Below are 23,505 nucleotides of genomic sequence, written 5' to 3'. Positions count from 1 at the left end.
CACTGATGTAGTGTGAATGCGGTCCCGTGTGACACGCGCCGGAGAAAACACACGTGTCAGTGAAAAAGGAAAAGAAAAAAAAAAAAACCACACAAAACATTTACTCACCTTCTCCAGCCCTCCTGTCTCTGCTGCCACTTGCTGCCGACCGTCGCTCATTATGCTCAGTTAATATTCACTTCACTGCGGCCGGCAACAGCAGCAGCGGGGAGACGGCAGGGCTGGAGACCGAAGATCAGCACCATGGACAGCAGCGCGGACCACGTGAGTATGCAAATTACCGGTTCTACATGTGCTATCGCGGATAGCACACGTGGACCGCACGTACCCGAGACACGCACTTACCACACGCAACATGCAGGGTAAATACGTGTCTCGCGGCACGTGCGTGTTTTTAACGGAAGTGTGTTTCAGGCCTGATGCGGTGGAGAGGTACCGCCCTTTTTATTTCAGTGGGTTTCCTGACCTGAGGTGGGCAGAACCTCTCTCTCTCAGGTGGTGCTATCATGGGCAAAAGGGAAGAAGGGAATTTTGTTTACTTACTTGTAAATTCCTTTTCTTCTAGCTCCAATTGGGAGACCCAGACAATTGGGTGTATAGCTACTGCCTCCGGAGGCCACACAAAGTATTACACTAAAAAGTGTAAGGCCCCTCCCCTTCTGGCTATACACCCCCCCGTGGGATCACGGGCTCCTCAGTTTTAGTGCAAAAGCAAGAAGGAGGAAAGCCAATAACTGTTTTAAAGACAAATTCAATCCGAGGAACAACATCGGAGAACTGAACTCTTCAACATGAACAACATGTGCACCCGAAAAAACAAAATCCCTAAGAAAACAGGGCGGGTGCTGGGTCTCCCAATTGGAGCTAGAAGAAAAGGAATTTACGGTAAGTAAACAAAATTCCCTTCTTCTTTGTCGCTCCTAATTGGGAGACCCAGACAATTGGGACGTCCAAAAGCAGTCCCTGGGTGGGTAAAAGAATACCTCGTGATAGGGCCGTCAAACAGCCCTTTCCTACAGGTGGGCCACCGCCGCCTGAAGGACTTGTCTACCTAGGCTGGCATCCGCCGAAGCGTAGGTATGCACCTGATAATGCTTGGTAAAAGTGTGCATACTCGACCAGGTAGCCGCCTGGCACACCTGCTGAGCCGTAGCCTGGTGCCGTAATGCCCAGGACGCACCCACGGCTCTGGTAGAATGGGCCTTCAGTCCTGATGGAATCGGAAGCCCAGCAGAACGGTAGGTGTGAAGAATTGGTTCCTTGATCCACCGCGCCAGGGTGGATTTGGAAGCTTGCGACCCCTTACGCTGACCAGCGACAAGGATAAAGAGTGCATCCGAGCGGCGCAGGGGCGCCGTGCGGGAAATGTAGATCCTGAGTGCTCTCACCAGATCCAATAAATGCAAACCTTTTTCAAATTGGTGAACTGGATGCGGACACAAAGACGGTAAAGTGATATCCTGGTTGAGATGAAAGGAGGATACCACCTTAGGAAGAAATTCTGGAATTGGACGCAGAACTACCTTGTCCTGGTGAAATACTAGGAAGGGAGATCTGCATGATAACGCCGCCAGCTCGGACACTCTCCGAAGAGACGTGACCGCCACTAGAAAGGCCACTTTCTGTGAAAGACGAGAAAGGGAAACATCCTTCAAAGGCTCGAAAGGCGGCTTCTGGAGAGCAATTAGGACCTTGTTCAGATCCCAGGGCTCCAACGGCCGCTTGTAAGGGGGGACGATATGACAAACCCCTTGCAGGAACGTGCGTACCTGAGGAAGTCGCGCTAGGCGCTTCTGAAAAAATACGGATAGCGCGGAGACTTGACCTTTAAAGGGAGCCGAGCGACAAACCTTTTTCCAACCCAGACTGCAGGAAGGAAAGAAAAATAGGCAATGCAAATGGCCAGGGAGAAACTCCCTGAGCAGAGCACCAAGATAAGAATATCTTCCACGTCCTGTGGTAGATCTTGGCGGAGGATGGTTTCCTAGCCTGTCTCATGGTGGCAACCACTTCATGAGATAAACCTGAGGCCGCTAGGATCCAGGACTCAATGGCCACACAGTCAGGTTCAGGGCCGCAGAATTCAGATGGAAAAACGGCCCTTGAGACAGCAAGTCTGGACGGTCTGGCAGAGCCCACGGTTGGCCTACCGTGAGGTGCCACAGATCCGGGTACCACGACCTCCTTGGCCAGTCTGGAGCGACGAGGATGGCGCGGCGGCAGTCGGCCCTGATCTTGCGCAGCACCCTGGGCAACAACGCCAGAGGTGGGAACACATAAGGTAGCCTGAACTGCGACCAATCCTGAACTAGGGCGTCTGCCGCCAGAGCTCGGTAATCGTGGGATCGCGCCATGAAAACCGGGACCTTGTTGTTGTGCCGTGACGCCATCAGGTCGACGTCCGGCATCCCCCAGCGGCGACAGATCTCCTGAAACACGTCCGGGTGAAGGGACCATTCCCCTGCGTCCATGCCCTGGCGACTGAGAAAGTCTGCTTCCCAGTTTTCCACGCCTGGTATGTGAACTGCGGATATGGTGGATGCCGTGTCTTCCACCCACGTCAGAATCCGCCGGACTTCCTGGAAGGCCTGCCGACTGCGTGTTCCAACTTGGTGGTTGATGTATGCCACCGCTGTGGAGTTGTCCGACTGAATTCGGATCTGCTTGCCTGCTAGCCACTGCTGGAAGGCTTGTAGGGCAAGATAGACTGCTCTGATTTCCAGAACATTGATTTGAAGGGTGGACTCTTTCCGAGTCCACGTACCGTGAGCCCTGTGGTGGAGAAACACTGCTCCCCACCCTGACAGGCTCGCGTCTGTCGTGACCACCGCCCAGGATGGGGGTAGGAACGACTTTCCTTTCGACAATGAGGTGGGAAGAAGCCACCACCGGAGAGAGTCCTTGGCTGTCTGAGAGAGGGAGACATCCCTGTCGAGGGATGTCGACTTCCCGTCCCATTGGCGGAGAATGTCCCATTGAAGTGGACGCAGATGAAACTGCGCGAAAGGAACTGCTTCCATTGCTGCTACCATCTTCCCTAGGAAGTGCATGAGGCGCCTCAAGGGGTGCGACTGGCCCTGAAGGAGAGATTGCACCCCTGTCTGTAGTGAACACTGTTTGTCCAGTGGAAGTTTCACTATCGCTGAGAGAGTATGAAACTCCATGCCAAGATATGTTAGTGATTGGGTCGGGGTTAGATTTGACTTTGAAAAGTTGATAATCCACCCGAAACCCTGGAGAGTCTTCAGTGCCACGTTCAGGCTGTGCTGGCATGCCTCTTGAGAGGGTGCCTTGATAAGTAGATCGTCCAAATACGGAATCACAGAGTGACCTTGCGAGTGCAGGACTGCCACTACTGCTGCCATAACCTTGGTAAAGACCCGAGGGGCTGTCGCCAGCCCGAAAGGTAGAGCTACGAACTGCAGGTGTTCGCTTCCTACAACGAAGCGTAGAAAACGCTGATGCTCTGGCGCAATCGGCACGTGGAGATAAGCATCCTTGATGTCTATTGATGCTAGGAAATCTCCTTGAGACATTGAGGCGATGACGGAGCGGAGGTATTCCATCCGGAACCGCCTGGTTTTCACGTGTTTGTTGAGCAGCTTTAGATCCAGGACGGGACGGAACGACCCGTCCTTCTTTGGCACCACAAACAAATTGGAGTAAAAACCGCGACCTCGTTCCTGAAGAGGAACGGGAGTCACCACTCCTTCCGCCTTTAGGGCGGACACCGCTTGCAGAAGAGCATCTGCTCGGTCGGGAGGTGGAGAAGTTCTGAAGAAGCGAGTTGGAGGACGAGAACTGAACTCTATCCTGTACCCGTGAGACAGAATGTCTCTCACCCAACGGTCTTTGACCTGTGACAGCCAAATGTCGCCAAAGCGGGAGAGCCTGCCACCGACCGAGGATGCGGAGAGAGGAGGCTGAGAGTCATGAGGAAGCCGTCTTGGTAACGGTTCTTCCGGCTGTCTTTTTTGGTCGTGATTGAGTCCGCCAAGAATCTGAGCCCCTCTGATCCTTTTGAGTCCTTTTGGACGAGGAGAATTGGGACCTGCCTGAGCCTCGAAAGGACCGAAAACCAGACTGTCCCCTTCTCTGTTGGGGTTTGTTTTGTCTGGGTTGAGGTAAGGATGAATCCTTACCCTTGGAGTGTTTAATGATTTCATCCAAACGCTCACCAAACAGTCGGTCACGAGAAAGAGGCAAACTGGTTAAGCACTTCTTGGAAGCAGAATCTGCCTTCCATTCTCTCAACCACAAGGCTCTACGTAAAACCACAGAGTTGGCAGACGCCACTGCCGTACGGCTCGTAGAGTCTAGGACAGCATTAATCGCGTAAGACGCGAATGCAGACATTTGAGAGGTCAATGGTGCCACCTGCGGGGCAGATGTACGTGTGACCGTGTCGACCTGTGTAAGCCCAGCTGAAATAGCTTGGAGTGCCCATACAGCTGCGAATGCTGGCGCCAACGACGCTCCAATAGCTTCATAGATGGATTTCAACCAGAGCTCCATCTGTCTGTCAGTGGCATCTTTAAGTGCCGCCCCATCGTCCACTGCAACTAAGGATCTAGCTGCAAGCCTGGAGATTGGAGGGTCCACCTTGGGACACTGGGTCCAGCCCTTGACCACGTCAGGGGGAAAAGGATATCGTGTATCTTTAAGCCGTTTGGAGAAACGCTTATCTGGATAAGCGTGGTGTTTCTGGATAGCGTCTCTAAAGTCAGAGTGGTCCAGAAAAGTGCTCAATTTACGCTTGGGATACCTGAAATGGAATTTCTCCTGCTGTGAGGCTGACTCCTCCGCAGGAGGAGCTGGTGGAGAAATATCTAACATTCTATTGATGGACGCTATAAGATCATTCACTATGGCGTCACCATCAGGTGTATCCAGATTGAGAACGGTCCCAGGATCAGAATCCTGATCAGCCACATCCGCCTCATCACACAGAGAGTCGTCCAGCTGGGACCCTGACCAGTGTGATGAAGTTGAGGGCCGCTCATAGCGAGCCCGCTTAGGCCGTCTGGGACTGTCGTCCGAGTCAGAGTCGTCACCCTGGGGTGCATGCGACACCTCCTGAGCTCGGGAGAGATCCAGCTGAGGGGGACCAGGGAGCAATGATTCAACAGTGCCCATGGTCTGAGTTACTGGTCTAGACTGCAATGTTTCAAGAATTTTAGACATAGTCATAGACAATCTGTCAGCAAAAACTGCAAACTCCGTCCCTGTCACCTGGACAGCATTCACAGGTGGTTCTCCCTTGGTCACCACTAGCAGCGGCCCCGGCTGAGCAAGTGCCACAGGGGCCGAGCACTGCACACAATGGGGGTCAGTGGAACCTGCCGGTAGAGCAGCCCCACATGCGGTACAAGCAGCATATAAAGTCTGTGCCTTGGCACGTTTGCTTTTTGCGGACGACATGCTGTTGTCTGCCTTGAGTAACCTAGGAGGGTATATAGCAGAGAGTCACCAGCGACCGTACAGTGTAATGTATAGTATGCAAGCACAAAAATACAAAGTACACTTCGGCACAAGTGGGGGTGAGCCCTTGAGGGCTGCTTACCGCCCGCTGAAAAGCGGGTGTGAGGTCGCAGAATCCCGTGTCTGGGTCTCCCAGTCTCCCCTCTCCAGCTCAGCGTGCAGACAGGAATGGCTGCCGGCGTCCTGTGAGGAGGGGCGGACCGTGGGCGTGCCACAAACAAAGAGCGGGAAACTGGCGTCCCACTGTGCCCAGTGTGAGGGCTGGAGTATGTAAAGCAGACTCCAGCCCTCAGCGCTGATGGTCTGTACAGCGTCCCGCCCTCCCCCTGACTGGCAGGTCTGGGGGCGGGAACGAAACGAACTAGGCCGCAAAAGCCGGGGACTGTAGTAATAAGCGCGGCCGTCATACATGCACGGCTAGCGCGGAAGTCCCTGGCGCACCACAAGTCCCAGCCGCGTCGCAGTGAAAACTGACCCCAGCGGCCGGCGCGGCCGTTCGTACTAAGTCTACTCACTCAGCAGCGCTGTAGTGAGGAATGGCACAAGCGCAGCAGCGCTGATGTCCCCGGCGCACTAACACGCCCAGCATGCTGCGGTGTGCGCGCGGTATGCCCGGGGACACAGAGTACCTTAACGAAGCAGGGCCCTGTCCCTGACGATACTCAGCTCCATATCCAGCCGATTCTCCGGGGGCTGTGGAAGGAGCACGGTCTCAGTGCCTGGAGACCGGTAAAGTCCCACTTCACCCAGAGCCCTAATGGGGATGGGGAAGGAATCAGCATGTGGGCTCCAGCCTCCGTACCCGCAATGGGTACCTCAACCTTAACAAACACCGCCGACAGAAAGTGGGGTGAGAAGGGAGCATGCTGGGGGCCCTAGAATGGGCCCTCTTTTCTTCCATCCGACATAGTCAGCAGCTGCTGCTGACTAAACAGTGGAGCTATGCGTGGATGTCTGACCTTCGCACAAAGCATAAAACTGAGGAGCCCGTGATCCCACGGGGGGGTGTATAGCCAGAAGGGGAGGGGCCTTACACTTTTTAGTGTAATACTTTGTGTGGCCTCCGGAGGCAGTAGCTATACACCCAATTGTCTGGGTCTCCCAATTAGGAGCGACAAAGAAAATTACATTTGAAATAAAAACAGCAATATAGGGAGCTATTGCAGCAAAAAAAAAAAAAAAAAATAGCCAAGAAATGTGCACTGGCTGCTTGTAAAAAGCTAGAGACCACCGATGGCAAGCAAATGCCAAGCCTTGCCAGACACCAAACAGTGTAATGTGGTGGCACAAAGTTTGAGACTGAATCAATAAATATTGTAAAACACTATAGGCATTTATTGAAGTTGATTTAGTGTAAAGAATTTATAAGTGAGGACAAATGAAGACTATGGAATCACCCCTTCATTACTGTATGGTCATGGCATTACAATGCCTTGTCATCATGCACATACATCTTCATAACGTTTCAATATAAGTGTGCCTGAAGATAAAGTACAATATATAATTTAATAAACTAATTCTGTACTGGAAAGCATACTCCATCTTTTATTTTCCAAAGTTCAAGGCTTGTAGAGTAGCATTCTCTACAAATATATAGTATGCCACATTAGGAGGCCCGCTCCTGGATTTGGCTGAGACCATTTGCATACTGGAAGTCTCCACTATTCTCATATTCGTACATATCCAAAGCCACTTCACAGCTCTCTCTAACCACTTGTTCTAGGTCGCCCACATGTGTTCTCAGTGCATTTAAACAGTCCTCTTGAGCAATAGATCCTAATGCTTCAGCGCACTCATGCCGGACCATTGGATTCTCTTGTAATCGATCCAATGCTGCTGCAAGCCCTGGAACTGCTGCTTCATGCTGCATTTGACCCAAGACATATCCAATTTCATGACGGAAAAGCGAGCCACCACAGTGTAGACCTGAAATTAAAAAAAAAATTAAAAAATATGTGTTTAGAATAAATACTAATATTATATATATATATATATATATATATATATATATATATATATATATATATATATATATATATATATATATATATATATATATATATATATATATATATATATATATATATACACAAAAAATACATTTAATCAAAATTGCATAGCTTTTTAGGTTAAAAGACCTATGAACACATCCATCCTTGGCCCGACTGACACCCAAGACCCCACTGCCAACCAGCTTTGTGTAGATTAAAGGGGTTTTATAGGAATTAAAAAAAAAAAATAAATAAAAAAAAAAAAAGATGAACTAGCCCTGGCTACGCCAATATCAGACTGGTTTTATACAGTTTAGCTATGGCTACCACAGGACCAGCAAAGAGCTGACAAGTGTGATAGCCAGGTGTCAGACCCCCACAAATCGGCAGGTAGCCAATGGTCGTGTGGAACAATGAGCCCCCCAGTTCACATGCTTTAAATGCTGCTATTAGACACTGATCATAGCATTGGATAACAGCAGGTCAGCTATACTGGTTGCTGTTAAAGGCAGATGATTGCTGTGTAATCTAGTCACTACATGCTGGGAAAGATGTAAGCTTCAATTCCTCAGAAAGCATCAAAGACAGGGATGCGACATTTGCAAATTAAAAATAGAACTAAATAAAAAATTGCTTTTTTTATTTCCTGAAATAACTTACCATCAGTCAACGCCAGAACTGCCTCCTTCCCTCCAATATTTCGTAGAGCGAACATGGCCCGATAACGCTCAAATAGCGGTAAGTTGTCATCTAATAGGATAGCACGCAGTGATGGAACATCTCTTTCCTCAGCAGGAGGAGCAGGGTCCACTGACAAGAAAGGATTATCATCAGGGGCATCTGGGTTACTCTGAAGCCATTCTATCCTTTGTACGGCAAGCTGACATGTCTCTGCAACCTAGAAGGGGAAAAAAAAATAAAGTACAGTAATTCATCTCCAGATGAAATCTTCTGTTTCTCCTCAACATAACACATTCGTCATCAGTACCATAGTAATACATAGCTTGCATCTGCATAACAGCAGTGACCAATGCTAGCCATGATCCCTGCTATATAACTATTTAAATGCCCCTGTCAATCACAGACAGTGGCATTCACATAGCGCAATTGCTGTTAAATGTGCACAACGGCCCTGTTATTATGGGTGACCGAAATGTTAACATGGCAGCTGGGAACTGCCAGAAGGTACCCATTAGTGTCATCTTGGTCCTTTCCTAAAGGCCAGCTATATGCAGAGCTTCATAGGAGATTACAATTTATACTATGTACAGCAGAATTGTATTGCAATCAATCACAAGTTAATGCACCTCAGGGAGGACCACAAGTCACCTGAGTGACGTCACCGTGCGGCTCACTTCAGTTGTTGCCTGGAGCTTACAGTGGCACTATGCCCTACACACACTTAACAGTGCGACAGTATGAATAAGACCGTAAAAAGGTTGTAACGTCACAGTTTTGTGTTGCTGTTCTTCGCATTTGTGTGTGTAATAAAGAGATTGCATTTCAACTGAGCGTGTGTAGTATGTTACATTGATCTGAAGCTTACAGCGAGCAGTCATTCTATGGCGCTCGCTCCGACCTTCAGATGTAGCAATGGTGAAAGCGTTGTGGGACCTCGTGTGGATTACGTAGGACCTGCAGGGGTGTTTTTGGGGTTAAAGTGCTGAAAGAGGGTGTTTGTCTTATTTCAAATACAGGATTTTTTGCGGGTTTCTGTTTATTTACTTTTACTTACAGATTAGTGATAGGGGTCTCAGACGCCTCCCATTACTAATCAGGGGCTTAGTGGCAGCTGAGGGCTGCCATTAACTCCTTATCACCCCGATTGCCACTGCACCAGGGCAACGGGAAGAGCACTTCTGGAGTGGCTGTGGGCTGCTATTGTTAGACTGGAGAGAGCCAAAACAACCATAGTGCTTTCCACCCTAATAATATAAGCCCCTAGTTGTCTGCTGTACCTTGGCTGGTTTTAGAAAAATGGGGACGGACTTTTTTTTTTCTTCTGCTTCCAGATAAATCAAACAATTTAATAAAACAGCGTGAAATCGCCTCTATTTTTCATCTCCTGTGCAGAGATGAAAAATGGGGGGGAACCCTTGTCATTTTGTGGAAAATAAAAAAAAGGAAAAAAAAACAAAAACACCACAAAAATAAACAAAAAAAAAAAACAAAAAAAAAAAAACTAAAACTGCTGGCCAAGCTAGCTATATTTATTGAGCTATTCTGTTCTCTTTGTTCTTTCCATCAATAGATTTGACTTAAAAATGCATTGGACAAAAATGCAGCAAAATGCATGTGGTTTTGTTGTGCATTTTTGCTGTGGGTGAAGTTTTTATTCGGCCAAAAACGTGCATATTTGTAGTCACCACAAAGACACAGCGTGCACACAAAACCTTATAGGGATTGTCCGTTCAGATGATATGGCTGACGTATCTATACAGTATGTCAAAGTGAGAGCGGTTCCATTTAAAGTCTTTACATTTGGTGAATAGTTAATTAGTAAGGGGTTAGGGGTACTTCTCACATAGAGAGATCGCTGCTGAGTCACGGTTTTTGTGACGCACCAGTGACCTCATCAGCGATCTCGCTGTGTATGACACTGAGCAGCGATCTGGCCCCTGCTGTGAAAATCGCTGCTCATTACACACAGTGCTTGTTCATATTTTTTGACGTTGCTCTCCCGCTGTGAAGCACATATCGCTGTGTTTGACAGCGAGAGAGCAACGATCTGAATGTGCAGGCAGCCAGCGTCTGGAAGCTGCAGTAGGCTGTAACCAAGGTAAATATCGGATAACCAAGCAAAGTGCTTTGCTTGGTTACCCGATATTTACCTTGGTTACTAGCGTCCACCGCTCTCAGGCTCCCAGTGCCGGCTCCCTGCACACGTAGCCAGAGTACACATCGGGTAAATAAGCAAAGCGGTTTGCTTGTTAACCCGATGTGTACTCTGGCTAGGAGTGCAGGGAGCCAGCGCTAAGTGGTGTGCGCTGGTAACCAAGGTAAATATCGGGTAACCAAGCGCTTGGTTACCTGATATTTACCTTAGTTACCAAGCGCAGCATCGCTTCCACGCGTTGCTGGGGGCTGGTCACTGGTGAGATCTGCCTGATTGACAGCTCACCAGCGACCACGTAGCGACGGTACCCTTACCCCTCACTATTTGCCAAATGTAAACAATTTGAATGGAATTGTCCCAGCAATCACACTCCACTGACCAGCCAATAATCACCTACCATGATGATAGACAAAGGGGTTGTCCAGTAAAAGCAAGTGAATAGTGATGACTGCTTTCAGAAATCTAAAATCACATGGATTCTTAGACAACCTGGTGTCTGAATGAGGCAGAGATCTGAGAAGTGCATCTTGAGTACTAAGTAAATCATCCCCCTTGAAAATTAGAGAAAAGATTAACCAAAAAACAAAACAGTGTTACCTCACCAGTTAAAAGTATGCTCAAAGTAAAAAAAAAAAATTAAACACCAAGGCTATGTTCACACAGGGTTTTTTTGGTACGTTTTTGCAGTGTTTTTTAGCTGCGGATTTGCCTTGGTTTTATGCAAATCCATGCTAACAAAACGCTGGGTTTTTTTTTACAGTCCCAGCAAAGTTATGAAATTTCTGAAATCTCATACACACACACACACATTGTTTCCTGTTTTATCAAATACCTGCATTTTTGCTGCAGATTTCAAAGAATGAGCTTGTCAATTCTTTGCAGCGTTTTTGCAATGTTTTTTCATTAATACAACCCATTTTGCAGAAAAAAAAAAACGCACCAAAAACGCAGATAACTGAAATGAGATTTCCTGGCGCAAGATCAGGTTTTGGTCAGGAAAAAAAAAAATAATTGATAAATATCGAGAAAAGAAAAATGGTTATGTTTTTTTTTTAGTCACGACGAAAAATGCAATAGGGAGCAACTAAATATATCTATCCCAAAATAGTATCAAGGTGGGGGGAAAAAAAAAAAAAAAAACAACAAAAAAAACCCCAAAACAGCAGCTCATCACGTAAAAATAGCATTCACACCGCTCCTTCGACCTGCACTACATTGTTCAAGAATTTGTACTAAGTTAGCTCCTCTGTGGAAGCCCTTCACTCAGCAATGAGCTTTGAGTACCTAGAACCCCTACAAAAGGTTCGCCAGTCGCCCCTCTTTGTACCAAAATTGGGGAGACTTAAAAGTGAGCAGAAGTAGGATGTGGCTACTAATTGGCAGTGCATGCCAGGCTGGCAAGGATTGGAGTTATACCCGTTGTCTGATATAGATAAGCAAAGGAAAAAAAGCAACCAAATGTCCAATTATCAGAGGATCTAAATTTTATTTACTCACAAAACAGTGAATTAATCTATGAATTTGGGGATAGAGATTAGAATATATTTTTTTTTTTTAAAAATAAACCGCAGAATACACGGAAAAGGAAGGACTAAGACCCATTTACCACAAACTGCACATCACTGAGAAATCTATGATGAGTTAATAAAATTCACCACCAGAGGTCACTAGTGTTCTGATATCAAACCCCTATAATCCTGCAAGGACATCACAACGCTAGTGACCTCTGGTGGTGAATCTTATTAACACATCATAGATTTCTCAGTGATGTGCGCAGTTTGTGGTAAAAGGGTCTTCGTCATTATTTAAATGGCGTGATTAAAGCATGAGAGAAATATAACAGTTATAGTGATAGGTTAGGGTGGGGATGAAGACTGCGGTGAGATTGGGGATGAGCTGGGATGGGAGGGGGTCATGTAGACAGGTGGTGAGATCTGATCTTGAGAGTAGACTGGAAAGATGATCTTCTGTCATGGTGGAGAAACTGGATTTGGAGGAAGAGGACTGAGTAGTTGTGAGGAGGAGCTGTGGGGATTGTTGGCCAAAGCTTGCTCTGATGTTATCAAGCTTCTGCTTGAAGAAAGAGGTGAAGTCTTCAGATGAGAGGGAGGTGGTGCCGGGGGAAGGAGGAGAGGATTGAAAGTGTTGAATAGCTGTTTAGGGTAATGAGATAGAAGATATGAGGGATGAGAAGTAGGTTTGTTTAGTAGCAGTGAGTGCAGACTTGAAAGTAGTGAGGGACTGTTTGCAAGTTGTGAAGTGCTTGGTAGTCCTTCCTTTCTGCATTCTGCTGTGAATATATACAGTATTTCACCAAATTCATAGATTAATTCACTGTTTTGTAAGTAAATAAAATTTATATCCTCTGTGAAATTGCACATTTGGTCACTTTTTTCCTTTGCTTGTCACTTGCGCACACTGCGATTTGCCCTTACTACATATTAGTCTGCTAATTGCTATAATATATCCTGTGTCAGTCAATATCATATCCATTGATCATATGATACATATGCATTGGATTTCACAGCCTTTTTTTAATTTGTACCGTTGTCTATTATAGTAGGTTAATTGACATGTGCGGGGGGGGGGGTATTTCCAAAATATACTTTTCCCCCACTCCTTAGTAAAATTTCCCCATAAGCTTCAAGAACTGTCACTTGCTGTCCAAGTCCCACTTCTTGTAGCTGCTATTGTCACAATATAGCCTACATTACTCACTAACTGGTTTTACCATTTGACTAACCTGTGCAGGCTCACTAATATGCTCCATGGCGTTTAGTACAGAAATCTTTCAGCCGTCATGATTGGCGATGCAGTTGAGACACTTTAGTAAAAAGAAAAACACAAAAACACAGGAGCGGGACACGAGATACGTCTCCTGCATCCCCCTGCTGTGTTTTTACTTTCCGATGAAATAAAGATTTTTTTACTAAGGGTGAGTGCTGGATTTGGACGTTTGTGCCGATTGTCAGGTGTAACACCGCTCTGTATGGGTCCGATACTATATGGACGTTGCTAGTATACCTGGAGATTCACAAGTGGAGCTAGCTGTGTGTTAGGTATTGGTGCCAGACAACTCCTTACTTTATGGATTTACTAAAAAGAAAAAGCATTCTAGCCACTACTGAATATAAGTATGGTAATGAAGGTGTTCCTTGTTACCTCTATTACAGGGTCTTGGCTATACTCTTTCAGCAGCTCCAGGACGTCTGGATCTCCAATAGCCCCCAAAGCTTCACCTAGGAAGAGATGACAATGAGGACCACATTAATGCTCACACTAGCTTTTCAGATAAGGCAATTACCTGTAATAAGTGTCTAAAAGTTACAGCAGGTTAGAGAAACTAGAATTTTCTATTGTGGACACTTCTAAAATCTTGGAGAGTATTGCTGAACACAGCAGCTGGCAATAGACTCGGCTGACTGACAAGGGACGAGGCCTACTCTGAGTACAGGGGGTAGTTGTGGAGGGGAAAGGGGATCCGCCTGCCCCGGAAACGGATCGCTGAAAATGTCATCTTGTCACGCAATAAAGCAAGCCAACGCTCTGGCAGCGGAAAAATAAAAAAAGCTATAGCTCTTAGAATATAGTGAAGCAAAAAACATTATTTCTTCAATAAAAAGGTTTTATTGTGCCAGTGTATGTAAAGCGCTGTGGAATTAATAGCGCTATATAAATGAATAAAATTATTATTATCATTGTGTAAAAGCAGAAAACATTAAATATAAATGTGGTGTCCCTGTAATCGTACAGACCCGAAGAATAAAGCTGTCTTACCGCTTTTACAAACACAGAGAAAGGCGTAAATATGAACCCAAAATGCAATGCCTCAATTGCTGCTTCAGCTTAATGCTGCCTCCCAAATAAAGTGACCCAATATCCATATATGCCCAAAAATGGTACCAATAAAAACATCAACTCGTCCCACAAATAACAAGCCATCACATTACACCACTTAAACGTGGCTTTGGCCCCAGAAATTTAAATTTCAAACACGAGAAAATAGATCAACTTTGTTACACAATGTCTCCGGAGTTCACCAGTACCCCATATGTGGTCTAAAACTACTTTTTGAGGCACAATACAAAGATCAAAAGGGAAGGAGCGCCATATTGGACGTCAGATTAAGTTGGAATAGTTTGGGTGCCACATTATCAGAGATCTTGACGTGCCAGGAACACAGAAACCCCCCACAAGTGACCCCATTTTACAAACTGTACCCCTCAAAGAATTCATCCAGGGGTGCAGTGATCATATTCACGTGTGCGTCACAAAATGTTATACTATTGGGCAAAAAAAAAAAAGTAATTACATTTTTAGCACTAAAATGTTGTTTTAACCCTAGATTTTGTACTGAACAAAGAATCCCCGCCAAAAAAAAACAAAATAGTTCTGGTTCAGAGATAGGGTGATTAAGGCTATGTGCCCACGTTGGAAGGAAAAAAAAGCAGCTGAAACAAAGAGCATTTTATTGCGTTTTTTTCCTTCTTTGTGCTTTTCTTAGTCATGGCGATTGCAGGGGGGGGGTTCCTTTGCTGTTACCCCCCCCTTCGAATTACTGTCGGGTCTTCGGCTGATCTTACAGCTGGTACCCGGCTCTCACTGCCTGAGGTGGTGTCTACGACGCTCCCAGTAGTTTAAATGCTATGATCAGTGCGACTACTGCATTCAGGAGGCAGGCAGAGGAATCGCTTACCTCTCCCTGGTTATTAGGTCCCTGTAATGCAATCACAGGACCCTGATCGTGGCCATAGTAATCCTGGGTCGTCACTGTGATGACCCCGGGTTACTGAGCTGCGGAGAGCCTCATACACCATGCTGTATGCATGATGTGTGAGGCGAAGTGCTGCGCTATAATCCCCTGTAGCGATAAAGCATTGCAGGGGATTATAGAAACACAGAAAATAAATGCAGAAACAATTGACACGCTGCTTCTTTTTTCAGCAACAAAATCTGCAAGAAAAAAGCAGCATGTGCACAGCAAGTCACGATTCTCATAGACTTTGCTGGGATACTTTTTCCTTGCTTTTATTGATTAAAAGAAGCAAGGAAAAATGCCTTAAGAAAAAAAAAAACCCACCACGTGGGCACAAGGCCTTATAAATACAAACCACTGAAGCGAGCATTGCTGTGCTCAGGTACGCTCGGTGCTCAGCCCAGTGTGAGACGCTTGCAGTGTTTGATCAGCTCACACTGAGGGTAACAACAGCATGATCAGGTGTAGTGTGTACCAAACAAATAAAAACCCTGCCCACGGAAGTGATCCGTTTATGGCTGGCTCCATGAGGGCGGACGCCTGAACTGCCCAATTGGTGAATTCAAATGAAGGTTAGGTCAACTCCTGGTCCGGAATGGCTGACCACCCAGAACCCGAACCTCAATGGGTGCGCTCAACTCTACTTGGGAGGGAAGGAGCACCATTTGACTTTTAGAGCACAGATTTTCCCAGAATAGTTTGCGGACTCCATTTGCAGAGCTCCTCAAGTTACCAAATTTTGGAAATTACACCCCTCTGGGAATTCATATGGAGGTATAACAATGATTTATGCTCTGGAAAACACGCATGGTTTCAAATGCAGTGAATGCTGAAGGATTAAAATACTTGTTGTGACCAGTACGTTGTAGTGCCAGTACGTTGTAGTACCTAGTTCATGCTTTTGAAAACCTGAACTCCGTAAATTAAGAGGGTTTTCTCACTACAACATGTGGACCCTAACTGTGGTTTACAAATGCAAAGTAACCAAAGAAACGGTGACTACACTGAGCTGCTGAGAAGTAACAAAAACCCACTGCACAGGATCATGATGAAGGGCGGTTTATTTCTCTATGCGTTCCAAAGTGGCCACACTTTTTCCACAGTAAAAACACCAAGTTGGACTTGGTTCTCCTGAGAAAGAAGTGTGGCCACTTCCAAAAGCATAGAAAAATAAACCGCCCTCCATCTTTATCCAGCGCATTGTCTTTTTGCTTAACCCCCCCCCCAACCCGCCTCTTGCATGATTATAGTGGATAGAAGGAAACCGCCAAACCCACCAACCAAGCCAGTCACGTCCACTAACCTGGAAGAAACCCAAACATTCTAGGGACAATCTGCAAGGTGTCCATACATGATTAGTCCCACCACGATGCACTGAGTGGCTGTGCTGAAAATCAGCTATGCTAGAAACTATTCTGAGGGTAGGTGGTTGCCTAGGCCCAGCTGTCTCCCTGCAGACACATTATAGGGTAAGCCTTTATTATAGTGTCTTTCATATAGGAGCGGACCAATCACCAGCCCCAGGCGTTCCCCTTTCAGTCACACACACACACACACGCTCCCTCCATAGTCTAACCACAAAAGAGAACGATCAACCATCTTGTCATGCAATATTTAAATATTATTTTTATATTAAACAAGTACAAGGTGGGGAAGGAAGACAATATACTAAGGCTATGTGCCCACGCTAGAATGTCCCTGCGGATTTTTTTGCCTGAAAATCCGCGACTTTCGCGGCAAATCCGCACCCGCGGATTTGCCGCGGATTTACCGCGTATTTACCGCGGATTTGCCGCGGATTTTGATGCGGATTTCATTTTTTTTTTTTTCCCCATTCAAAACCAAAAATCCGCACCAAATCTGCACCAAACAATTGACATGCTGCAGATTTTTCCGGATCAAAATCCGCGGCAAATCCGCAGCGGAAAAATCCGCAGCATGGGCACAGCATTTCCAAAATGCCATTGAAATGGCTTGGAAGTGCTGCTGCTGCAGATTTTCGGCAAATCCGCGGTAAATCCGCGGCAAAATCCGCGGCAAATCCTGTAGCGTGGGCACATAGCCTAAGGGTGCACAGACCCTCCATAGTCTGCCCACAATACATACATATATATACACACACACACACACACACACACACACACCCCCATCACCAGGTGTCCCCCCCCCCCTCGGGCTGCCTCCATAGTGTGCCCACCATACACACACATCACCAGGTGTACCTCCCCTCCTCGGGCTGCCTCCATAGTGTGCCCACCATACACACACACACACACACACACACACACACACACACACACTCACCAGCCCCAGGTGTCCCTCCCCCCTCAGGCTGCCTCCATAGTGTGCCCACCATACACACACATCACCAGCCCCAGGTGTCCCTCCCTCGGGCTGCCTCCATAGTGTGCCCACCATACACACACATCACCAGCCCCAGGTGTCCCTCCCTCAGGCTGCCTCCATAGTGTGCCCACCATACACACACACATCACCAGCCCCAGGTGTCCCTCCCTCGGGCTGCCTCCATAGTGTGCCCACCATACACACATCACCAGCCCCAGGTGTCCCTCCCTCGGGCTGCCTCCATAGTGTGCCCACCATACACACACATCACCAGCCCCAGGTGTCCCTCCCTCGGGCTGCCTCCATAGTGTGCCCACCATACACACACATCACCAGCCCCAGGTGTCCCTCCCTCAGGCTGCCTCCATAGTGTGCCCACCATACACACACATCACCAGCCCCAGGTGTCCCTCCCTCAGGCTGCATCCATAGTGTGCCCACCATACACACACATCACCAGCCCCAGGTGTCCCTCCCTCGGGCTGCCTCCATAGTGTGCCCACCATACACACACATCACCAGCCCCAGGTGTCCCTCCCTCGGGCTGCCTCCATAGTGTGCCCACCATACACACATCACCAGCCCCAAATTGGGGTGCAAAGCAAGGTGGAGGTCAGCCACCGACCAATTCAATGAAGAAAAAACAAAAAGCAGCACCAATGTGCACTACAGCACTAAACATTCCAAACTGTACTTATTTTAAAAATTTTGAGATTTTTGGCAAAAAATTGCAATTTCTTGAGCTGCTTCGCCACGTCACGGCAAATCTCATTTGAAGCAGTCCTACACTAAAATATTTTTATAAAATGTGCCATACGGCCTCACATATGAATAGTAGAACTGCTCTTAGCAGCACTCACCTGGTCTATTTCAATCCCGTACCCATGACTGAGTCATGGCTGTGGGCGGGACAGGTCCAAGCAAATGCTGCATGAAGTAAATAGCCTGTGGACAAAGCCTGATGACTTAATGTGAACACGTATGGCACATTTTATAAAAATATTTTAGTGTAGGACTGCTTCAAATGAGATTTGCCGTGACGTGGCGAAGCAGCTCAAGAAATTGCAATTTTTTGCCAAAAATCTCAAAATTTTTAAAATAAGTACAGTTTGGAATGTTTAGTGCTGTAGTGCACATTTGGTGCTGCTTTTTGTTTTTGCCTCCATAGTGTGCCCACCATACACATATCACCAGCCCCAGGTGTCCCGTCCCCCCTCCCTCAGGCTGCCTCCATAGTGTGCCCACCATACACATATCACCAGCCCCAGGTGTCCCGTCCCCCCTCCCTCAGGCTGCCTCCATAGTGTGCCCACCATACACATATCACCAGCCCCAGGTGTCCCGTCCCCCCTCCCTCAGGCTGCCTCCATAGTGTGCCCACCATACACATATCACCAGCCCCAGGTGTCCCGTCCCCCCTCCCTCAGGCTGCCTCCATAGTGTGCCCACCATACACATATCACCAGCCCCAGGTGTCCCGTCCCCCCTCCCTCAGGCTGCCTCCATAGTGTGCCCACCATACACATATCACCAGCCCCAGGTGTCCCGTCCCCCCTCCCTCAGGCTGCCTCCATAGTGTGCCCACCATACACATATCACCAGCCCCAGGTGTCCCGTCCCCCCTCCCTCAGGCTGCCTCCATAGTGTGCCCACCATACACATATCACCAGCCCCAGGTGTCCCGTCCCCCCTCCCTCAGGCTGCCTCCATAGTGTGCCCACCATACACATATCACCAGCCCCAGGTGTCCCTCCCTCAGGCTGCCTCCATAGTGTGCCCACCATACACACACATCACCAGCCCCAGGTGTCCCTCCCTCCGGCTGCCTCCATAGTGTGCCCACCATACACACACATCACCAGCCCCAGGTGTCCCTCCCTCAGGCTGCCTCCATAGTGTGCCCACCATACACACACATCACCAGCCCCAGGTGTCCCTCCCTCAGGCTGCCTCCATAGTGTGCCCACCATACACACACATCACCAGCCCCAGGTGTCCCTCCCTCAGGCTGCCTCCATAGTGTGCCCACCATACACACACATCACCAGCCCCAGGTGTCCCTCCCTCAGGCTGCCTCCATAGTGTGCCCACCATACACACACATCACCAGCCCCAGGTGTCCCTCCCTCAGGCTGCCTCCATAGTGTGCCCACCATACACACACATCACCAGCCCCAGGTGTCCCTCCCTCAGGCTGCCTCCATAGTGTGCCCACCATACACACACATCACCAGCCCCAGGTGTCCCTCCCTCCGGCTGCCTCCATAGTGTGCCCACCATACACACATCACCAGCCCCAGGTGTCCCTCCCTCAGGCTGCCTCCATAGTGTGCCCACCATACACACACATCACATCACCAGCCCCAGGTGTCCCTCCCTCAGGCTGCCTCCATAGTGTGCCCACCATACACACACATCACCAGCCCCAGGTGTCCCTCCCTCAGGCTGCCTCCATAGTGTGCCCACCATACACACACATCACCAGCCCCAGGTGTCCCTCCCTCAGGCTGCCTCCATAGTGTGCGCACCATACACACACATCACATCACCAGCCCCAGGTGTCCCTCCCTCCGGCTGCCTCCATAGTGTGCCCACCATACACACACATCACCAGCCCCAGGTGTCCCTCCCTCAGGCTGCCTCCATAGTGTGCCCACCATACACACACATCACCAGCCCCAGGTGTCCCTCCCTCAGGCTGCCTCCATAGTGTGCCCACCATACACACACATCACCAGCCCCAGGTGTCCCTCCCTCAGGCTGCCTCCATAGTGTGCCCACCATACACACACATCACCAGCCCCAGGTGTCCCTCCCTCCGGCTGCCTCCATAGTGTGCCCACCATACACACACATCACCAGCCCCAGGTGTCCCTCCCTCCGGCTGCCTCCATAGTGTGCCCACCATACACACACATCACCAGCCCCAGGTGTCCCTCCCTCCGGCTGCCTCCATAGTGTGCCCACCATACACACACATCACCAGCCCCAGGTGTCCCTCCCTCCGGCTGCCTCCATAGTGTGCCCACCATACACACACATCACCAGCCCCAGGTGTCCCTCCCTCCGGCTGCCTCCATAGTGTGCCCACCATACACACACATCACCAGCCCCAGGTGTCCCTCCCTCCGGCTGCCTCCATAGTGTGCCCACCATACACACACATCACCAGCCCCAGGTGTCCCTCCCTCAGGCTGCCTCCATAGTGTGCCCACCATACACACACATCACATCACCAGCCCCAGGTGTCCCTCCCTCAGGCTGCCTCCATAGTGTGCCCACCATACACACACATCACCAGCCCCAGGTGTCCCTCCCTCAGGCTGCCTCCATAGTGTGCCCACCATACACACACATCACATCACCAGCCCCAGGTGTCCCTCCCTCAGGCTGCCTCCATAGTGTGCCCACCATACACACACATCACCAGCCCCAGGTGTCCCTCCCTCAGGCTGCCTCCATAGTGTGCCCACCATACACACACATCACCAGCCCCAGGTGTCCCTCCCTCCGGCTGCCTCCATAGTGTGCCCACCATACACACATCACCAGCCCCAGGTGTCCCTCCCTCAGGCTGCCTCCATAGTGTGCCCACCATACACACACATCACATCACCAGCCCCAGGTGTCCCTCCCTCAGGCTGCCTCCATAGTGTGCCCACCATACACACACATCACCAGCCCCAGGTGTCCCTCCCTCAGGCTGCCTCCATAGTGTGCCCACCATACACACATCACCAGCCCCAGGTGTCCCTCCCTCCGGCTGCCTCCATAGTGTGCGCACCATACACACACATCACATCACCAGCCCCAGGTGTCCCTCCCTCCGGCTGCCTCCATAGTGTGCCCACCATACACACACATCACCAGCCCCAGGTGTCCCTCCCTCAGGCTGCCTCCATAGTGTGCCCACCATACACACACATCACCAGCCCCAGGTGTCCCTCCCTCAGGCTGCCTCCATAGTGTGCCCACCATACACACACATCACCAGCCCCAGGTGTCCCTCCCTCAGGCTGCCTCCATAGTGTGCCCACCATACACACACATCACCAGCCCCAGGTGTCCCTCCCTCCGGCTGCCTCCATAGTGTGCCCACCATACACACACATCACCAGCCCCAGGTGTCCCTCCCTCCGGCTGCCTCCATAGTGTGCCCACCATACACACACATCACCAGCCCCAGGTGTCCCTCCCTCCGGCTGCCTCCATAGTGTGCCCACCATACACACACATCACCAGCCCCAGGTGTCCCTCCCTCCGGCTGCCTCCATAGTGTGCCCACCATACACACACATCACCAGCCCCAGGTGTCCCTCCCTCAGGCTGCCTCCATAGTGTGCCCACCATACACACACATCACATCACCAGCCCCAGGTGTCCCTCCCTCAGGCTGCCTCCATAGTGTGCCCACCATACACACACATCACCAGCCCCAGGTGTCCCTCCCTCAGGCTGCCTCCATAGTGTGCCCACCATACACACACATCACCAGCCCCAGGTGTCCCTCCCTCAGGCTGCCTCCATAGTGTGCCCACCATACACACACATCACCAGCCCCAGGTGTCCCTCCCTCAGGCTGCCTCCATAGTGTGCCCACCATACACACACATCACCAGCCCCAGGTGTCCCTCCCTCAGGCTGCCTCCATAGTGTGCCCACCATACACACATCACCAGCCCCAGGTGTCCCTCCCTCCGGCTGCCTCCATAGTGTGCCCACCATACACGCATCACCAGCCCCAGGTGTCCCTCCCTCAGGCTGCCTCCATAGTGTGCCCACCATACACATATCACCAGCCCCAGGTGTCCCTCCCTCAGGCTGCCTCCATAGTGTGCCCACCATACACACACATCACCAGCCCCAGGTGTCCCTCCCTCAGGCTGCCTCCATAGTGTGCCCACCATACACATATCACCAGCCCCAGGTGTCCCTCCCTCCGGCTGCCTCCATAGTGTGCCCACCATACACACACATCACCAGCCCCAGGTGTCCCTCCCTCAGGCTGCCTCCATAGTGTGCCCACCATACACACACATCACCAGCCCCAGGTGTCCCTCCCTCAGGCTGCCTCCATAGTGTGCCCACCATACACACACATCACCAGCCTCAGGTGTCCCTCCCTCAGGCTGCCTCCATAGTGTGCCCACCATACACACATCACCAGCCCCAGGTGTCCCTCCCTCCGGCTGCCTCCATAGTGTGCCCACCATACACACACATCACCAGCCCCAGGTGTCCCTCCCTCAGGCTGCCTCCATAGTGTGCCCACCATACACACACATCACCAGCCTCAGGTGTCCCTCCCTCAGGCTGCCTCCATAGTGTGCCCACCATACACACATCACCAGCCCCAGGTGTCCCTCCCTCCGGCTGCCTGTAGAGCCGGCCCGTCACGTGGTTACACTCTGGAGAATACCTGCTTCATGGCGCACCATGGGCTCCTGGCTCCGGTCCTTCAGCACAGCGCACAGTACGGGCACCGCGCTCCGCTCTCTCATTTGCCCTAAGCAGTAGGCGAGCTCATGCTTCAGAAGCGCGGACTTATCATCAAAGCCGCGGCCGATCCACTCTGCAGCCTCCTGCCCGCCCAGGTTACGGAGAGTAAACAATGCACGGAATCGGGCTGGTAAAGCGACACCCGTGTCCAGCAGCAACCGGCCAACACTTGCCACTTGGCTGTTACTGGGCGCCGCCATTTGCGGAAGCTACAGCGTAGAGGAAGTGACGAGCGAGTTCCGAGGCTATGGCACAGAGAAGCCGTGCTGCATCCGGCAGTGTCCTGTCAGGAGCACGCTGCGCCCTCTAGTGGTCAGGCCCCGAACAGTCACAATATTCCATCGCCCTCATTTTGCTGCAATCTTATCTCCATTGGGCGGGAATAGTTAAAGTCCTACTCCAGTGGGGTTTCTTCATTCTCCCCTGAAGTCGCGCTTTATATTTAATGTAAGGCTACTTTCACACATCCGGATTTTTGCTCTGCGGCACAATACGGCGTTCTGCAGAAAAACCGCAACCGGCTTTTGTAACGCCGGTTGCGTTTTTTTTTGCATAGACTTACATTAGTGCCGTATTGTGCCGCAGGGGCTTGCGTT

General features: G+C 49.8%; 1 protein-coding gene across 1 annotated transcript; it reads right to left on the bottom strand.

Annotated features, from left to right (window-relative positions):
• Positions 1–6,801: 6,801 nt before the first annotated feature.
• DOHH (deoxyhypusine hydroxylase) lies at positions 6,802–23,126 on the bottom strand. Its single transcript, XM_075337834.1, has 4 exons — positions 22,830–23,126; positions 13,471–13,547; positions 8,133–8,370; positions 6,802–7,407 (listed from the first exon to the last, which is right to left on the bottom strand). Exons 1-4 carry the CDS (start codon positions 23,107–23,109, stop codon positions 7,088–7,090), a joined length of 915 nt encoding a protein of 304 aa, XP_075193949.1. The 5' UTR covers positions 23,110–23,126; the 3' UTR covers positions 6,802–7,087.
• Between the last annotated feature and the right edge of the window lie 379 nt (positions 23,127–23,505).

This window comes from Anomaloglossus baeobatrachus, chromosome 1, assembly GCF_048569485.1.
Source record: "Anomaloglossus baeobatrachus isolate aAnoBae1 chromosome 1, aAnoBae1.hap1, whole genome shotgun sequence".
NCBI classification, from domain to species: domain Eukaryota; kingdom Metazoa; phylum Chordata; class Amphibia; order Anura; family Aromobatidae; genus Anomaloglossus; species Anomaloglossus baeobatrachus.
Note: the sequence above shows the minus strand (reverse complement) of the source record. Positions and strands in the feature narration are given on the sequence as shown.

Excerpts from the sequence above, each read along its gene's own strand:
- DOHH (XM_075337834.1), bottom strand. The coding sequence starts at position 23,109 with ATGGCGGCGCCCAGTAACAGCCAAGTGGCAAGTGTTGGCCGGTTGCTG. Across the intron at positions 8,371-13,470 it reads GCCAAGACCCTGTAATAGAG|GTTGCAGAGACATGTCAGCT; the intron begins GTAACAAGGAAC and ends TTCCCCTTCTAG. Across the intron at positions 7,408-8,132 it reads AGTTCTGGCGTTGACTGATG|GTCTACACTGTGGTGGCTCG; the intron begins GTAAGTTATTTC and ends TTTTAATTTCAG.